Raw genomic sequence first — 17,680 nt, forward strand, 5'->3', positions numbered from 1 at the left:
ATACATACATACATACATACATACATACATACTGGCTGGTTGTAATGCTACACTGTGACATACATACATACATACATACATACATACATACATACATACATACTGGCTGGTTGTAATGCTACACTGTGACATACATACATACATACATACATACATACATACATACATACATACATACATACATACATACATACATACATACATACATACATACATACTGGCTGGTTGTAATGCTACACTGTGACATACATACATACATACATACATACATACATACATACATACATACATACATACATACATACATACATACATACATACAGACATACATACTGTCTGGTTGTAATGATACACTGTGACACATACATACATACATACATACATACATACATACATACATACATACATACATACATGCATACATGCATACTGGCTGGTTGTAATGCTACACTGTGACATACATACATACATACATACATACATACATACATACATACATACATACATACATACATACTGGCTGGTTGTAATGCTACACTGTGACATACATACATACTGGCTGGTTGTAATGCTACACTGTGACATCACACTACATACATCATACATACATACATACATACATACATACATACATACATACATACATACATACTGGCTGGTTGTAATGCTACACTGTGACATACATACATACTGGCTGGTTGTAATGCTACACTGTGACATACATACATACTGGCTGGTTGTAATGCTACACTGTGACATACATACATACATACATACATACATACATACATACATACATACATACTGGCTGGTTGTAATGCTACACTGTGACACATACATACATACATACATACATACATACATACATACATACATACATACATACATACATACATACATACATACATACATACATACTGGCTGGTTGTAATGCTACATTGTGACATGCATGCATACATACATACTGGCTGGTTGTAATGCTACACTGTGACATACATACATACATACATACATACATACATACATACATACATACATACATACATACATACATACTGGCTGGTTGTAATGCTACACTGTGACATACATACATACATACATACATACATACATACATACATACATACATACATACTGGCTGGTTGTAATGCTACACTGTGACACATACATACATACATACATACATACATACATACATACATACATACATACATACATACATACATACATACATACATACATACATACTGGCTGGTTGTAATGCTACACTGTGACATACATACATACTGGCTGGTTGTAATGCTACACTGTGACATACATACATACTGGCTGGTTGTAATGCTACACTGTGACATACATACATACTGGCTGGTTGTAATGCTACACTGTGACACATACATACATACATACATACATACATACATACATACATACATACATACATACATACATACATACATACATACATACATACTGGCTGGTTGTAATGCTACACTGTGACATACATACATACTGGCTGGTTGTAATGCTACACTGTGACATACATACATACATACATACATACATACATACATACATACATACATACATACATACATACATACATACATACTGGCTGGTTGTAATGCTACACTGTGACATACATACATAACAAAACAACATACATACATACATACATACATACTGGCTGGTTGTAATGCTACACTGTGACATACATACATACATACATACATACATACATACATACATACATACATACATACATACATACATACATACTGGCTGGTTGTAATGCTACACTGTGACATACATACATACATACATACATACATACATACATACATACATACATACTGGCTGGTTGTAATGCTACACTGTGACACATACATACATACATACATACATACATACATACATACATACATACATACATACATACATACATACTGGCTGGTTGTAATGCTACACTGTGACATCATCATACAACATACATACATACATACATACATACATACATACATACTGGCTGGTTGTAATGCTACATTGTGACATGCATACATACATACATACTGGCTGGTTGTAATGCTACACTGTGACATACATACATACATACATACATACATACATACATACATACATACATACATACATACATACATACATACATACATACATACATACATACATACATACATACATACATACTGGCTGGTTGTAATGCTACACTGTGACATACATACATACATACATACATACATACATACATACATACATACATACATACATACATACATACATACATACATACATACATACATACATACATACTGGCTGGTTGTAATGCTACACTGTGACATACATGCATACATACATACATACATACATACATACATACATACATACATACATACATACATACATACATACATACTGGCTGTTATGCTCTGTGACATACATACATACATACATACATACATACATACATACATACATACTGGCTGGTTGTAATGCTACACTGTGACACCCTCTCTCCTACATACATACATACATACATACATACATACATACTGGCTGGTTGTAATGCTACACTGTGACATACATACATGCATACATGCATGCATGCATACTGGCTGGTTGTAATGCTACACTGTGACACTGCATACATACATACATACATACATACATACATACATACATACATACATACATACATACATACATACATACATACATACATACATACATACATACGGTTATATCATCATACATACATACATACTGGCTGGTTGTAATGCTACACTGTGACATACATGCATGCATGCATGCATGCATGCATGCATACTGGCTGGTTGTAATGCTACACTGTGACATGCATGCATACATACATACATACATACATACATACATACATACATACATACTGGCTAGTTGTAATGCTACATTGTGACATGCATGCATACATACATACTGGCTAGTTGTAATGCTACACTGTGACATACATACGTCCTGGCCTGCTGTAGTCCTACACTGTAGCATACCTGCGTCCTGGCTCACTGTAGTCCTACACTGTAGCATACGTACGTCCTGGCTCTCTGTAGTCCTACACTGTAGCATACGTACGTCCTGGCTCGCTGTAGTCCTACACTGTGTCGTACGTCCTGGCTAGTTGTAGTCCTACACTGTGGCGTACGTATGTCCTGGCTAGCTGTACTCCTACACTGTGTCGTACGTCCTGGCTAGTTGTAGTCCTACACTGTGGCATACGTACGTCCTGGCTAGCTGTAGTCCTACACTGTGGCATACGTACGTCCTGGCTAGCTGTAGTCCTACACTGTGTCGTACGTCCTGGCTAGTTGTAGTCCTACACTGTGGCATACGTACGTCCTGGCTAGCTGTAGTCCTACACTGTGTCGTACGTCCTGGCTAGTTGCTTCACATTTTAATATCTTTTATTCAGGCTTTTCTCATTTTCATAGGAGCTCCTTACTGTGAATCAAGTTATGTTATGCAGATGTTCTTGCCTTGGAGGCTTGTCCAAGTTACATAACTGGAGAATTGAAAGAATGGCTGAGAACTTGACTGAGAATGTAGTAGTTACTGTTGCTAGCAGATCAAGTTCTGGGAAGTTGTCTTGGAGACAGACGGGAGTGTGTGAGAGGGGGGAAGAGTGTGTTTGAAGGAGAGAGAGAAAGGGGGAGTGTGTTCGCGTGTGTGTGTGTGTGTGTGTGTGTGTGTGTGCGCGTGTGTGTGATCTCGCCATGTTGCAGCAGCAGCAGAGAGAGAGGAAGTCTTTGGTTTTGAAGGATATTTCATCTGGACAACTCCCTGTTAGCCTGTAGAAAAGAGTGTTGATAAGTTATTCAGAGTGAGGCGCGCGCCACCCATCACACTCTTAAAATAAAAGCGTGCACACACACACATTCCCTCCGCTCCAGTATTTGAATTTATTAGGGATCCCCATTAGCTGCTGCCAAGGTAGCAGCTACTCTTCCTGGGGTCCAAACACATTAAGGCACTTATATTACACATAAGATAAAACAGTATATCATATAACATTATTACACCACTACATATCTACAATACAAAATGTAGAATAAGTTATTTCAATGTGCGTGTGTCTGTGCCTGTATGTGTCTCTTCACAGTCGCTGCTATTTCATAAGGTGTGTTTATATATATGTATATATGTATGTATGTATGTATATATGTATATATATTTTTTTTTATCTGATTCTACTGCTTGCATCAGTTACCTGATGTGAAATAGAGTTCCATGTAGTCATGGCTCTATGTAGTACTGTGCACCTCCCATAGTCTGTTCTGGACTTGGACTGTGAAGAGACCTCTGGTGGTATGTCTTGTAGGGTATGCATGGGTGTCCGAGCTGTGTGCTAGTAGTTTAAACAGACACCTCGGTGCATTCAGCATGTCAACACTTCTTACAAAAACAAGTAGTGATGAAGTCAATCTCTCCTCCACTTTGAGCCATAAGAGAATGATATGCATATCATTAACTTCAGCTCCCTGTGTACATCTAAGGGCCATCCATGCTGCCCTGTTTTGAGGCAATTTGTAATTTTCCCAAGCCTCCCTTTGTGGCACCTGACCACACTACTGAACACTAGTCCAGGTGTGACAACACTAGGGCCTGTAGGACCTGCCTTGTTGACTGTGCTGTTAAGAAGGTAGAGTAACGCTTTATTATAGACAGACTTCTCCCCTTCATAGCTACTGTTGTATCAACATGTTTTGACCATGACAGTTTACAATCCAGGGTTCCTCCAAGCAGTTTAGTCACATCCACTTGCAAGGTTTAGTTGCTGTTTAGTGAATTATTTGTCCCAAATACAATGCTTTTACATTTTTCTTTTATATTCAGGACGAACTTATTCCTTGCCACCCATTCTGAAAAGAAATGCAGCTCTTTTGTTAAGTTTTGCAGTCATTTCAGTCGCTGTGGTAGCTGACGTTTATAGTGTTGAGTCAGTATCTCTGGAGAGGAAGGGACTAACACACATAGTAGTAGGCTCTCCTGGTTTTTGGCTCTGTGTGTGCAAACAGGTCCTTTGTTTGTGTAAATAGAGGTTGCTCGTGTGTGTGTGTGTGTGTTTTTTTTAGGTCTGGATACTGAGTCAGCAACACCCTGCAGCATATGATCTTCACACTGGGAGAAGGAAGAGGCCGGGGCAGAGGAGTATCCTCCAGCCAAAATGTGTTTTCACTCGGCAGGCAATTCCCGCCCCCACCCCCCCCCTACACGCCAGATGTCCCTCACAGTCGAAGCTTGTTTTTCACTCGAGTCGGACTGGTCGAGTCTGCCAAGATCAGACAGGCGGTGAAAGAGAGCCGAGGAGATTTCATTACGCCCTCTCTTCTAGAACATCATCTCCTTTTCATCCCCTCTTCTCTCTTTACTCAGGGTTTTCTGAAGCACTGTAGATTTTAGCAGCAGTGGTTGGACTGTACTGTAGTTGTTTTACTAACCGACTACTACAGTATACACTCTGACTATCCTCCCATTTCTCTCGTTTATTTCAACACCCTTCACTCCATGTGGGTTTACTAACTGAATGAACTGAAGAAGGCTTTTAGTTGAAACGTTTGTAGTCGTCTGCATGCTTGTTCGGGTGCAAAGCATTTAGCTGAAGTCTACCCTCCTCGGCAGTTGGTCAACAGTAGGGGTTCTTCAATGAAGTGCCTGTTGTCATTCAACGAGAGACGACTTGTCCTAATGCACATACTTTCACTTGAAATACTGCACCAAACATCCTAGTCAAATGAAAAATTGCCCGACTGCAAAAACATAAAATGAATGACAGATTTAATTTGTCTCACGCTGAATAACTTACCAGCACCCTGTTTGCCACAGGCTGCCAGGGAGTCATCCTGTTGAATTATGGGGGATGGAACATGCAACTCAATATCCATCCAAATCAAAGACTTCCTCTCTCTGCTGCTGAAGCCCAGCGAGATCACGCACACACTCTCCCCCTTTCTCTTTCCCTTTCTCACACACACCCGTCTGTCTCCAAGACCAACAATAGACAACTTCCCAGAACTTGATCTGCTAGCAACAGTAACTACCACGTTCAGTCAAGTTCTCAGCTATTCTTTTAATTATCCAGTTTTATGTAAGTTGGACAGGCCTTCAAGGCAAGAACTGAAACATCTGCATAACACGACTTGAACAGTAAGGAACTCTTTATGGGAAAAGAAAAGGTTGAATAAATATATATTCATGTGATGCAACTCTCAGAGCACCTCACCTAGTCTGCTCGATCCAACACTCTTAACCGCTAGGGTACCTTCTGGCTGTTTACTTATGGATCCTTCAAAAGCTGAAGATGACCACAACACCAAAGTATTCAGTTAATCTAATGGTGCTTTTTTTAATAAAAAAAACAAAGCTGTGGCAAAATAAACCATATATATCGTTGAACAATCTGTCGACGTACCCTTGAGCAAGGCACTTCACCCTAATTGCTCCTTAAGTCACTCTGGATAAGAACATCTGCTAAATGACAAATGTATTGAAGAGGGTGGACAAAGCTTTGTGTGAATGCTCTCTTTTGTCTTCTCCCTCTTTCTCCATCTACCTCTTCCAATCCATTTCCTGTCTATTTTCTTTCTCTACCTTGCCATCTGTCTTTCTTTGTACCTTACTTTCTTCTCTCTCGCTCTCCCTCCCCCTTTCTCTCCATCATTATTTGTCTCTCTCTTTCTCTCTCTTTCTCTTTCTCTCTCTCAGCAGCCCACTTCGAGCGTTATTAGCCCTGAGCAGATCTCCCCCCAGTGGTAATCCATCCGTTCCTTCTGGCTTTGCGGACCAGGAACATGCATGTCATAATGTCTCCCGGTTGCCCCGTTGCGTTGTCATGTAACTTTATTGATCACATCAACATAGAACATGTTTTGCTAATCCCTGTCTTCTAATCAGCCATGTCAGCTGGCCTATTAAGAGGACCGCTCCGTGTTCTTGTTTTTCAGAGCTTTCAGGGTTAGGCGATAGGCAGGATGCTAATCCCTTTTTAAATTGCACTGCGTTACCCTTAGGCTGACCAAGACAAATGTCTGTCTGTCTGACAATTGCTCCAGGCTTCACATATGAAAAATGATTGGAAGTTGCTTTGCAGCATGTTATTATATTATCATCATCACATGTCCTGTCGTTGCAGCGAGAGCTTTCCACTCAGTGATATCTATCTACACCTATATATTATGTAAAGGTTACTTTATTGCACTGTACACACCTTTTTTCTATTCATATACTGTCTTTACACACCATTGTATATTTAAGCAATAAGGCCCGAGGGGGAGTGGTATATGGCTGTTCTTATACACGACGCAACACGGAGTGCCTGGACACAGCCCTTAGCCGTGGTATATTGGCCATATATCACAAACCCTCAAGGTACCTTATTGCTATTTTAAACTGGTTACCAACATCATTAGAGCAGTAAAAATAAATGTTTTGTCATACTCATGGTATACGGTTGGATATACCACGGCTTTCAGCCAATCAGCATTCAGGGCTCGAACAAACCAGTTTATAAATGTATATACATTATATGTATATTTATATTCCGGTCTCTGACATTCCTCGTTCAGATTTTTTTATTTGTCTGGATTGTGTGTGTTACATTGTTGGGTATTACTGCACTGTTAGAGCTAGAAACACAAGCATTTAGCTGCACCTGCGATTAACATCTGAAAATCTGTGTATGCGACCAATAAACTTTGATTAGAAATGTTGGCTGAGCCACATGAGCGATTTCTATTTAATATAATAATCATCTAATATTATTTGTGTCCTAGTTGTTCTTGTTTGTGGTCCGACAGTGAGCAGAGCAGTCATCTCTAAATTATGAATCAGTCATTTCAGTCCAGGGAGAGGGTTACTCTCCTTGATCTCTAGAGCAGGTATTCTCAAATGTATGTATGTATGTATGTATGTATGTATGTATGTATGTATGTATGTATGTATGTATGTATGTATGTATGTATGTATGTATGTATGTATGTATGTATGTATGTATGTATGTATGTAGCTCAAAAAAATAAAGCGAACACTTAAACAACACAATGTAACTCCAAGTCAATCACACTTCTGTGAAACCAAACTGTCCACTTAGGAAGCAACACTGATTGACAATAAATTTCACATGCTGTTGTGCAAATGGAATAGACAACAGGTGGAAATTATAGGGAATTAGCAAGACACCCCCAATAAAGGAGTGGTTCTGCAGGTGGTGACAGACCACTTCTCAGTTCCTATGCTTCCTGGCTGATGTTTTGGTCACTTTTGAATGCTGGCGGTGCTTTCACTCTAGTGGTAGCATGAGGCGGAGTCTACAACTCACACAAGTGGCTCAGGTAGTGCAGCTCATCCAGGATGGCACATCAATGTGAGCTGTGGCAAGAAGGTTTGCTGTGTCTGTCAGCGTAGTGTCCAGAGCATGGAGGCGCTACCAGGAGACAGGCCAGTACATCAGGAGACGTGGAGGAGGCCGTAGGAGGGCAACAACCCAGCAGCAGGACCGCTACCTCCGCCTTTGTGCAAGGAGGAGCACGAGGAGCACTGCCAGAGCCCTGCAAAATGACCTCCAGCAGGCCACAAATGTGCATGTGTCTGCTCAAAAGGTCAGAAACAGACTCCATGAGGGTGGTATGAGGGCCCGACGTCCACAGGTGGGGGTTGTGCTTACAGCCCAACACCGTGCAGGACGTTTTGGCATTTGCCAGAGAACACCAAGATTGGCAAATTCGCCACTGGCGCCCTGTGCTCTTCACAGATGAAAGCAGGTTCACACTGAGCACATGTGACAGACGTGACAGAGTCTGGAGACGCCGTGGAGAACGTTCTGCTGCCTGCAACATCCTCCAGCATGACCGGTTTGGCGGTGGGTCAGTCATGGTGTGGGGTGGCATTTCTTTGGGGGGCCGCACAGCCCTCCATGTGCTCGCCAGAGGTAGCCTGACTGCCATTAGGTACCGAGATGAGATCCTCAGACCCCTTGTGAGACCATATGCTGGTGCGGTTGGCCCTGGGTTCCTCCTAATGCAAGACAATGCTAGACCTCATGTGGCTGGAGTGTGTCAGCAGTTCCTGCAAGAGGAAGGCATTGATGCTATGGACTGGCCCGCCCGTTCCCCAGACCTGAATCCAATTGAGCACATCTGGGACATCATGTCTCGCTCCATCCACCAACGCCACGTTGCACCACAGACTGTCCAGGAGTTGGAGGATGCTTTAGTCCAGGTCTGGGAGGAGATCCCTCAGGAGACCATCCGCCACCTCATCAGGAGCATGCCCAGGCGTTGTAGGTAGGTCATACAGGCACGTGGAGGCCACACACACTACTGAGCCTCATTTTGACTTGTTTTGAGGACATTACATCAAAGTTGGATCAGCCTGTAGTGTGGTTTTCCACTTTAATTTTGAGTGTGACTCCAAATCCAGACCTCCATGTGTTGATAAATTGGATTTCCATTGATTATTTTTGTGTGATTTTGTTGTCAGCACATTCAACTATGTAAAGAAAAAAGTATTTAATAAGATTATTTCATTCATTCAGATCTAGGATGTGTTATTTTAGTGTTCCCTTGATTTTTTTGAGCTGTGTGTGTGTGTGTGTGTGTGTGTATATATATGTATATAACTCCATGAGGGTATATATATTATACAGTACCAGTCAAAAGTTTGGACACACCTACTTATTCCATGGTTTTTCTTTATTATTACTGTTTTCTACATTGTAGAATAATAGTGAAGACATCAAAACTATGAAACACATATGGAATCACGTAGTAACCAAAAAAGTGTTAAACAAATCAAATTATAATTTTGATTCTTCAAAGTAGCCACCCTTTGCTTTGATGACAGCTTTGCACTCTCTTGGCATTCTCTCAACCAGCTTTATGAGGTAGTCACCTGGAATGCTTTTCCAATAGTCTTGAAGGAGTTCCTACATATGCTGAGCAGTTGTTGGCTGCTTTTCCTTCACTCTGCTGTCGAACTCATCCCAAACCATCTCAATTCGGTTGAGACCGGGTGATTGTGGTGGCCAGATCATTTCGATTGCAGCACTGAATCACTCTCCTTCTTAGTCAAATAGCCCTTACACAGCCTGGAGGTGTGTTTTGGGTCATTGGCCTGTTGAATAACAGATGATAGTCCCACTAAGTGCAAACCAGATGGGATGGCGTATCGCTGCAGAATTGTGAGATTGTGAGGACCCCCTGCAGGAGGCCAGATCTCAAAATATTTAAAAACAAATAATAAAATGTATTTTTCAATATGAATAATACTAACGACATTTTTTATTGATATGGAATAGGTTTAGAGCGTGTAATACATTGTATTACATTACATTGTATCTTCATAACCCTTGGCAACGTGGGCCTGGGAGGTTCACAGGGATATTGGTTAGAGGTCGACCGATTATGATTTTTCAACGCCAATTAAGGATACCGAATATTGGAGGACCAAAAAAAGACGATGCCGTTTAATCGGCCGAATGTTAATTTTTTACATTTTTTTTTTTTACATTTTTTTTATTATCATTTAAACATTTAAAAAAAAAAATATATATATATATATATATATTTTATTTATTTGTAATGACAATTACAACAATACTGAATGAACACTTATTTTAACTTAATACATCAATAAAATCAATTTAGCCTCAAATAAATAATGAAACATGTTCAATTTGGTTTAAATAATGCAAAAACAAAGTGTTAGAGAAGAAAGTAAAAGTGCAATATGTGCCATGTAAGAAAGCTAACGTTTAAGTTCCTTGCTCAGAACATGAGAATATATGAAAGCTGGTGGTTCCTTTTAACATGAGTCTTCAATATTCCCAGGTAAGAAGTTTTAGGTTGTAGTTATTTACATTTACATTTTAGTCATTTAGCAGACGCTCTTATCCAGAGCGACTTACAGTAGTGAATGCATAATCTTTTTTTTTTGTCCTTGTATGCGTTTTTATTTGTATTTTTTTTTTTAAATCTCACTCATTGTTTTTTGATTTGTGGGGGTCCCTGATGAATTTTCTATCACAAATAGGGTCCCTGGACCTAAAAAGTTTGAGTACCCCTGATCTAGAGTACAATTCTGATTGCCTTAATACAGACTGGACTGAAAAAACCTGTTGGGACAGGATCTCCTTCCATTATGTCCTCTCATACACTGGTCTGAGATTATGGCCAAAAAATCATATAAAACATGTTTTTCTTGGATTTATGGGCAATTCATGATATACAGTATATCTCTCAGCTTTGTTGTACAATTTTAAAGTTCAAATACAATGCATTTCAAACAGTCAGCAATAAACAAATGAATTCAGGACTTGTGAAATTATACTAATCCTAGATATAAGCCTTGCACATCCATAAAACAGAATAATAATTATATCAAAATAGTTTAACCTGCTTTTTTTGTAATAATCACAGATCTGTCTTTCAAGTCTGTCTATGAAAAAAAAAAAAATTGTTACAAATGTAACCACAACCATGCATAATGCACATTCACTAATAATGACTAACTTGTTGTAGCAGGCATTCTAGATAATTAACACCGGTCTCATAAACACACTCAAGCACAAGCCCACGTGCTAGTGAGTAGACAACTAATCTTTATATTTGAAGTTCAGCCTACTTGGATCTATTTGCTAGCTAACAAGGTAGAACAGTTGAATTGTTATGATCACACCCTTCTGTCCGTCTCCAACTGTTTGAACAGCATGCTAGCCTGTCTACTTTGTTCAGATGTTGAAATCAAGTGACCTAACTTATTTCTCAAAATGAGTTGCCAATTTGTTATATAATTGATTTATAAAACACTGACTAGACAGCTAGTATAACAGTCTGGCTAAAATGCTGCTAGCAGTATTGCGCGTGACAAATTAAGCATTCGTTTTCCAGGCATTTGGAATATCGCACGGAAACATGCATTCAAATGAATGTGATATATTGCCTAGCCCTTAGTGTGTGTGGTGTTTTGGTTTTCAAACTAGGTAGCTTTTCTCCTGATTGCAGCGAGCCAGAGTCACTGAAGGAGATCTGTGCTAGGGGTTGCCAGGAGGACACCAGGCTCCATCTGCCCCAGCCAGCCAGTCACTCTGTAGAAATGACTTCATTTAGCCAGACCCTGTACAAATGATGGCTGGTAATGAGAGTAGTCTAAGTCCCTATTAGAGATGGGAGGCACTCCAACATATTTATTTAGCTAAGTTTCTGTTTGATTTTCAAAATACATTTAGAAAATCAGTGTGTGTGCTAATGGTGCATCATTTCTGCTTACTGGTAGGCTTCTTAATGATAGCTTTTCTTCTTGAAAAGCCCAGAGATTTTGGCTGCTAGAGGAACATATTTGTAGATGCACTAATTTGTCTGGTATCGTCGTCTCCGCACTTGAACCATGTGATAGAATCAAGTCCTATTTTGCTATTGAGTGAGTTCCGCCTGTCCTTTCTCAATGAAAAGCGCAGAGACCCTCTTACCTTAGGCTCATCTCACTCTAATGAAAGTAACTGAAGATCTAAAGCCATCTATAGTCTGACTCTACATTGCACTTCACTCCCTGCTGCTCTCTAGACAATGTCAGGAACTCCTCTCCGGTGGTTGGGACTAGTCCAGGCAGCCATATTGTTCACAGAACCTCACACCAGCCGCTCACTGTGCTTTGTAATGAACATTTTTCTGAGTGTAAATTTATACAGTCCCATATCGCGTGTGCGCGTATAGAGAAATCTTTCATCTAGGTAGAATATGCAATCTCATACTCAATTTGAATCAAACCAGGAATTAGACTAGAATGTAGTAATAGAATAGTTAAGTAGTTTTACTGTTAGGAAATGTAGTCCACTGTTATTTAGAAATGCAATAAATGTAATGTTTTGTTATGGCAGAGTTGAGTTCCATTATTGTAAGTTCCTTGACTCAGCCCCACATGGAGAGCTCCCCGTACGCAACAGTGTACCTGTCCCCTCCGCCGGACAACAACTGGAGAAGGTGAGTGGCTTTACAGATACTAGTATTTGTAATGCCGTGTAAAAACAACTAACAAAAAAAAGCTGTTTTTAACATAATTGTAATTTTTGATAGACATGGAACACTGGACAGCTACTTTAACATACTCTGAATCAAGCATGTGGTAATCAGTGGCCCAGTAATACCCTTGTACAGCAGGTAGATTTGCATTAAGCATTGGTTGCAGGCACTACTTTTGACCTGGGCCAAGGGCTCGTGACTATATAGTGCACTACTTTTGACCAGGGCCAAGGGCTCGTGACTATATAGTGCACTACTTTTGACCAGGGCCCAGGGCTCGTGACTCTATAGGGCACTACTTTTGACCAGGGTCCAGGACTCGTGACTATAGAGGGCACTACTTTTGACCAGGGTCCAGGACTCGTGACTATAGAGGGCACTACTTTTGACCAGAGTCCAGGACTCGTGACTATAGAGGGCACTACTTTTGACCAGGGTCCAGGACTCGTGACTATAGAGGGCACTACTTTTGACCAGGGTCCAGGACTCGTGACTCTATAGGGCACTACTTTTGACCAGGGTCCAGGACTCGTGACTCTATAGGGCACTACTTTTGACCAGGGTCCAGGACTCGTGACTCTATAGGGCACTACTTTTGACCAGGGTCCAGGACTCGTGACTCTATAGGGCACTACTTTTGACCAGGGTCCAGGACTCGTGACTCTATAGGGCACTACTTTTGACCAGGGTCCAGGACTCGTGACTCTATAGGGCACTACTTTTGACCAGGGTCCAGGACTTGTGACTCTATAGGGCACTACTTTTGACCAGGGTCCAGGACTCGTGACTCTATAGGGCACTACGTTTGACCAGGGTCCAGGACTCGTGACTCTATAGGGCACTAATTTTGACCAGGGTCCAGGACTCGTGACTATAGAGGGCACTAATTTTGACCAGGGTCCAGGACTCGTGACTCTAGAGGGCACTACTTTTGACCAGGGTCCAGGACTCGTGACTCTATAGGGGATAGGATGCCATCTGAGATGCAGCCATTGATGCAGCCATTGATGCTCAGTGAAGGGATCAGATCGCCACGTGGGGCACCCGGGTGGGCCACGCGTCTACAGAGGTGCTTCTGACAGATAGCCTTTTGGTTTAAAGGTCAGATGCCGTCATTCTAATGCTCTACCTGCCGCTGTTGTGACTCATTGTTGTCACAGGGTGAATCCGGCCCACAAGTCTTTGCGGTCCTACTGTGCTTTGCTTAAGTATCTCCAGCTTAAAGGGGAAATCAACACCGTTTGCTGAAAATGTGATAATGGCATGGCTTATTAATGCTCGTTAGGTACCACTACTATGTGTGTGCATGCGTGTTTGTCCGCGTGTGTTTCTTCAGTTAAACTGCCTGCCTGGTTTTACCTACCTAGAGAAGGCCCGTGTGGCTCAGTTGGTAGAGCATGGTGTTTGCAACGTGTTTGCAACGCCAGGGTTGTGGGTTCGATTCCCACGGGGGACCAGTATGGAGAAAAAATGTATGAAATGTATGCATTCACTACTAAGTCGCTCTGGATAAGAGCGTCTGCTAAATGACAAAAATGTAAGGCAGCAGTGTAATTACTGGACAGTTTTCTCTCCCTCCAGGGTTTACAAGGCAGTGAATTGCAGTCTCTCTCTCTCTATCTACACACACACACACATACGTACATACATACATCCGTACGTACGTACACACAGTTGTGTGTTTTGAATGTTGGCTTGGCCGGCTGCCAGTCGCCCTGCCTCATGGCCTCCATCTTTGCTCTTACTGTACTGGAGGACAGTGTCATAAAACCTGGTTTCCCCAATCCTAACCTTAACCAATAGTGGGGGAAATCCAAATCTGTCCCAAGATCAGTGTGTAGGTCGGCAGGTCTGTCGTTGTTGACAGACAAAAACAGGTTGGCCTGTGATGACAAACCTCCTGACCGAGCAAACAGATGTTGCTGTGACCTTGTGTTCCCAGAAAGAGCAGGGAGGGAGTGACATGTGCATCATACACACAGGCATGTGCTACACGGACACACACAGATTTACTCTGTGGATTTGGGTTGGGATTGATTCACACTGCCTCTTGGCTCCATCACAATTGACCCGTTGTGGGATAGTGATAGCCTAGATAAAATCTGATTGGGTTTGGTTGAACAAGATGAAGTGTTGAAGTTTTAAACTTTTTGACAGAGCCTCTATTACTGTTTAACCAAATTGTTTATGTAAAGACATTTCTGAAGCATCGCTAATTACGCACATAAACAATAAAACCAGAGAAGGTGGGCCTATGTTTTAGTTGAAAAATAAGGTTATGATTATGAATCCGACTGCGTTAGGACATTAAATCAGGATTTCAGTGTATTTATACTTCAGTGTTTTACTTTAAGAATCTCAACGTCTCCCTTGGGGCTAACTTGTTAGATCAAATAGGACCATATTTAACCCTTAGACGGTGAACAGTGATGTATTTGTTTTGGAGCATTCAGCCTCGGCAGACAAACACAATTCTTCCCACTCCCTCTTCAGTTACTGCCCTGAACTTGTTAAACCAAATCAAATCAAATGTATTTATATAGCCCTTCGTACATCAGCTGATATCTCAAAGTGCTGTACAGAAACCCAGCCTAAAACCCCAAACAGCAAGCAATGCATGTGAAAGAAGCACGGTGGCTAGGAAAAACTCCCTAGGAAAAACTCCCTAGAAAGGCCAAAAACCTAGGAAGAAACCTAGAGAGGAACCAGGCTATGAGGGGTGGCCAGTCCTCTTCTGGCTGTGCCGGCTGGATATTATAACAGAACATGGTCAAGATGTTAAAATGTTCATAAATGACCAGCATGGTCAAATAATAATAATCATAGTAGTTGTCGAGGGTGCATAGCCGCAGGCAGAACAGTTGAAACTGGAGCAGCAGCACGGCCATGTTGACTTGGTAACCAGTGTTTTATGTGTACATCCCTCATTCAGATGGCCGGTAATCAAGTGCTTCCAGGGGCCACCCAATGGATTTGCAGCAAACCAAGTGATCCTAGGCATTATGTGACATGCTAGCTACACAGTATAGAATACATCATATGAGCAAAAGTGACTTGGCTAATGATGAATGTCTTTGAGGTCCTCATGTTAAGGATCTTTCAACATGTTCTTTGGATTGATTGAATGACTCTTGTTTTTGTGGTTGCTGAAAGACATGTTGTTAATGCCTTGTATTGATGCACAGTGCTAAATGTCTGTGTGTTATTGATGTCTATGACCTGTCTTAATGCTTCTCTCTACTGGACCAGAGGCCCTGGTGTCCACCCAAGTACTAACCACATGCATTCTTCTCTGACTAACACACTTCCACCCCTCAAGGACAGAGTTGTGTGGCCAGCATACCGGTCTCTCTAGTCTATTGCTTTCTCACTTCTCTTTTAGGTATTTCTTTTAGATATCTCTCCATATCTCTATCCTTTCCTCGCTCTCTCTCTCTAAGGTATCTCGCCCCATGAAATATAAATTACATAATTGAACATTTTATTTCCGTCTTTCTCACTCAGCATTATTGGCACTAACCCATCCATGGCTCTGCTGGCCAATCCTAGCCTCCCGCTCCACTCCACAGTGTTACAGGGATATGCTCCCCTCAGTGTTGGCTCTGACCACTGTGTACCGCGTGTGTTAAGGTCAAATCGGTCCCTCTGTTTTTTGGTGCTCTCGGTAGGGTCAAAGGGTGAAGCGAGCTCTGCAATCTGTTCCAGTTCATCTGTGACTCCACTGTTTATAGTTCATCTGGGACTCCACTGTTTATAGTTCATCTGGGACTCCACTGTTTATAGTTCATCTGGGACTCCACTGTTTATAGTTCATCTGGGACTCCACTGTTTATAGTTCATCTGGGACTCCACTGTTTATAGTTCATCTGGGACTCCACTGTTTATAGCTCATCTGGGACTCCACTGTTTATAGCTCATCTGGGACTCCACTGTTTACAGCTCATCTTTTCAGTTGTTCTTGGAATTTTCCACCACATTGACTGTGTGATTGGACGTCTGGCTGGGTTGTGCGTTTTTTTTTCTCGATTCTCATGTCACCACTTAATGTTAACTGATGAAGGAAAACATAACATAAGTTTGTACACTGAACAAAAATATAAACGCAACATGTAAAGTGTTGGTTTCATGAGCTGAAATAAAAAATCCCAGAAATGTTCCGTACGCACAAATTTGTTTACATCCCTATTAGTGAGCATTTTTCTTTTGCAAAGGCCATTACACAGGTGCACCTTGTGCTGGGGATAATAAAAGGCCAAATGTGCACTTTTGTCACAATGCCACAGATGTCTCAAGTTTTGAGGGAGCGTGCAATTGACATGCTGACTGCAGGAATGTCCACCAGAGCTGTTGCTCGAGAAGTGAATGTTAATTTCTCTACCATAAGCTGCCTCCAATGTCATTTTAGAGAATTTGGCAGTATGTCCAACTGTCCTCAACCGCAGACCACGTGTAACCATGCCTGCCCAGGACCTCCACATCTGGCTTCCTCACCTGCGGAATCGTCTGAAGGGGTTGGGGGGGGGGAGTATTTCTGTCTGTGATAAAGCCCTTTTGTGGGGAGAAAGTCATTCTGATTGGCTGGGCCTGGCTCCCCATGGCTGCACCCCTGCCCAGTCATGTGAAAT

The 17,680-nt window shown here is 41.5% G+C and overlaps 1 protein-coding gene across 4 annotated transcripts in view; it reads left to right on the top strand.

Moving 5' to 3' along the window:
• Nucleotides 1-17,680, top strand: part of LOC106572427 (CREB-regulated transcription coactivator 3) — a 115,833-nt gene that overhangs the window by 42,367 nt on the left and 55,786 nt on the right. For all 4 annotated transcript variants that reach the window (XM_045689421.1, XM_045689422.1, XM_045689419.1 and 1 more), the window contains exon 4: nucleotides 12,955-13,016. In XM_045689421.1, coding sequence (XP_045545377.1) covers nucleotides 12,955-13,016 — 62 coding nt within the window. The remainder of the gene's footprint in view (nucleotides 1-12,954; nucleotides 13,017-17,680) is intronic.

Source organism: Salmo salar, chromosome ssa11 (genome assembly GCF_905237065.1).
Source record: "Salmo salar chromosome ssa11, Ssal_v3.1, whole genome shotgun sequence".
Taxonomy (NCBI): Eukaryota; Metazoa; Chordata; class Actinopteri; order Salmoniformes; family Salmonidae; genus Salmo; species Salmo salar.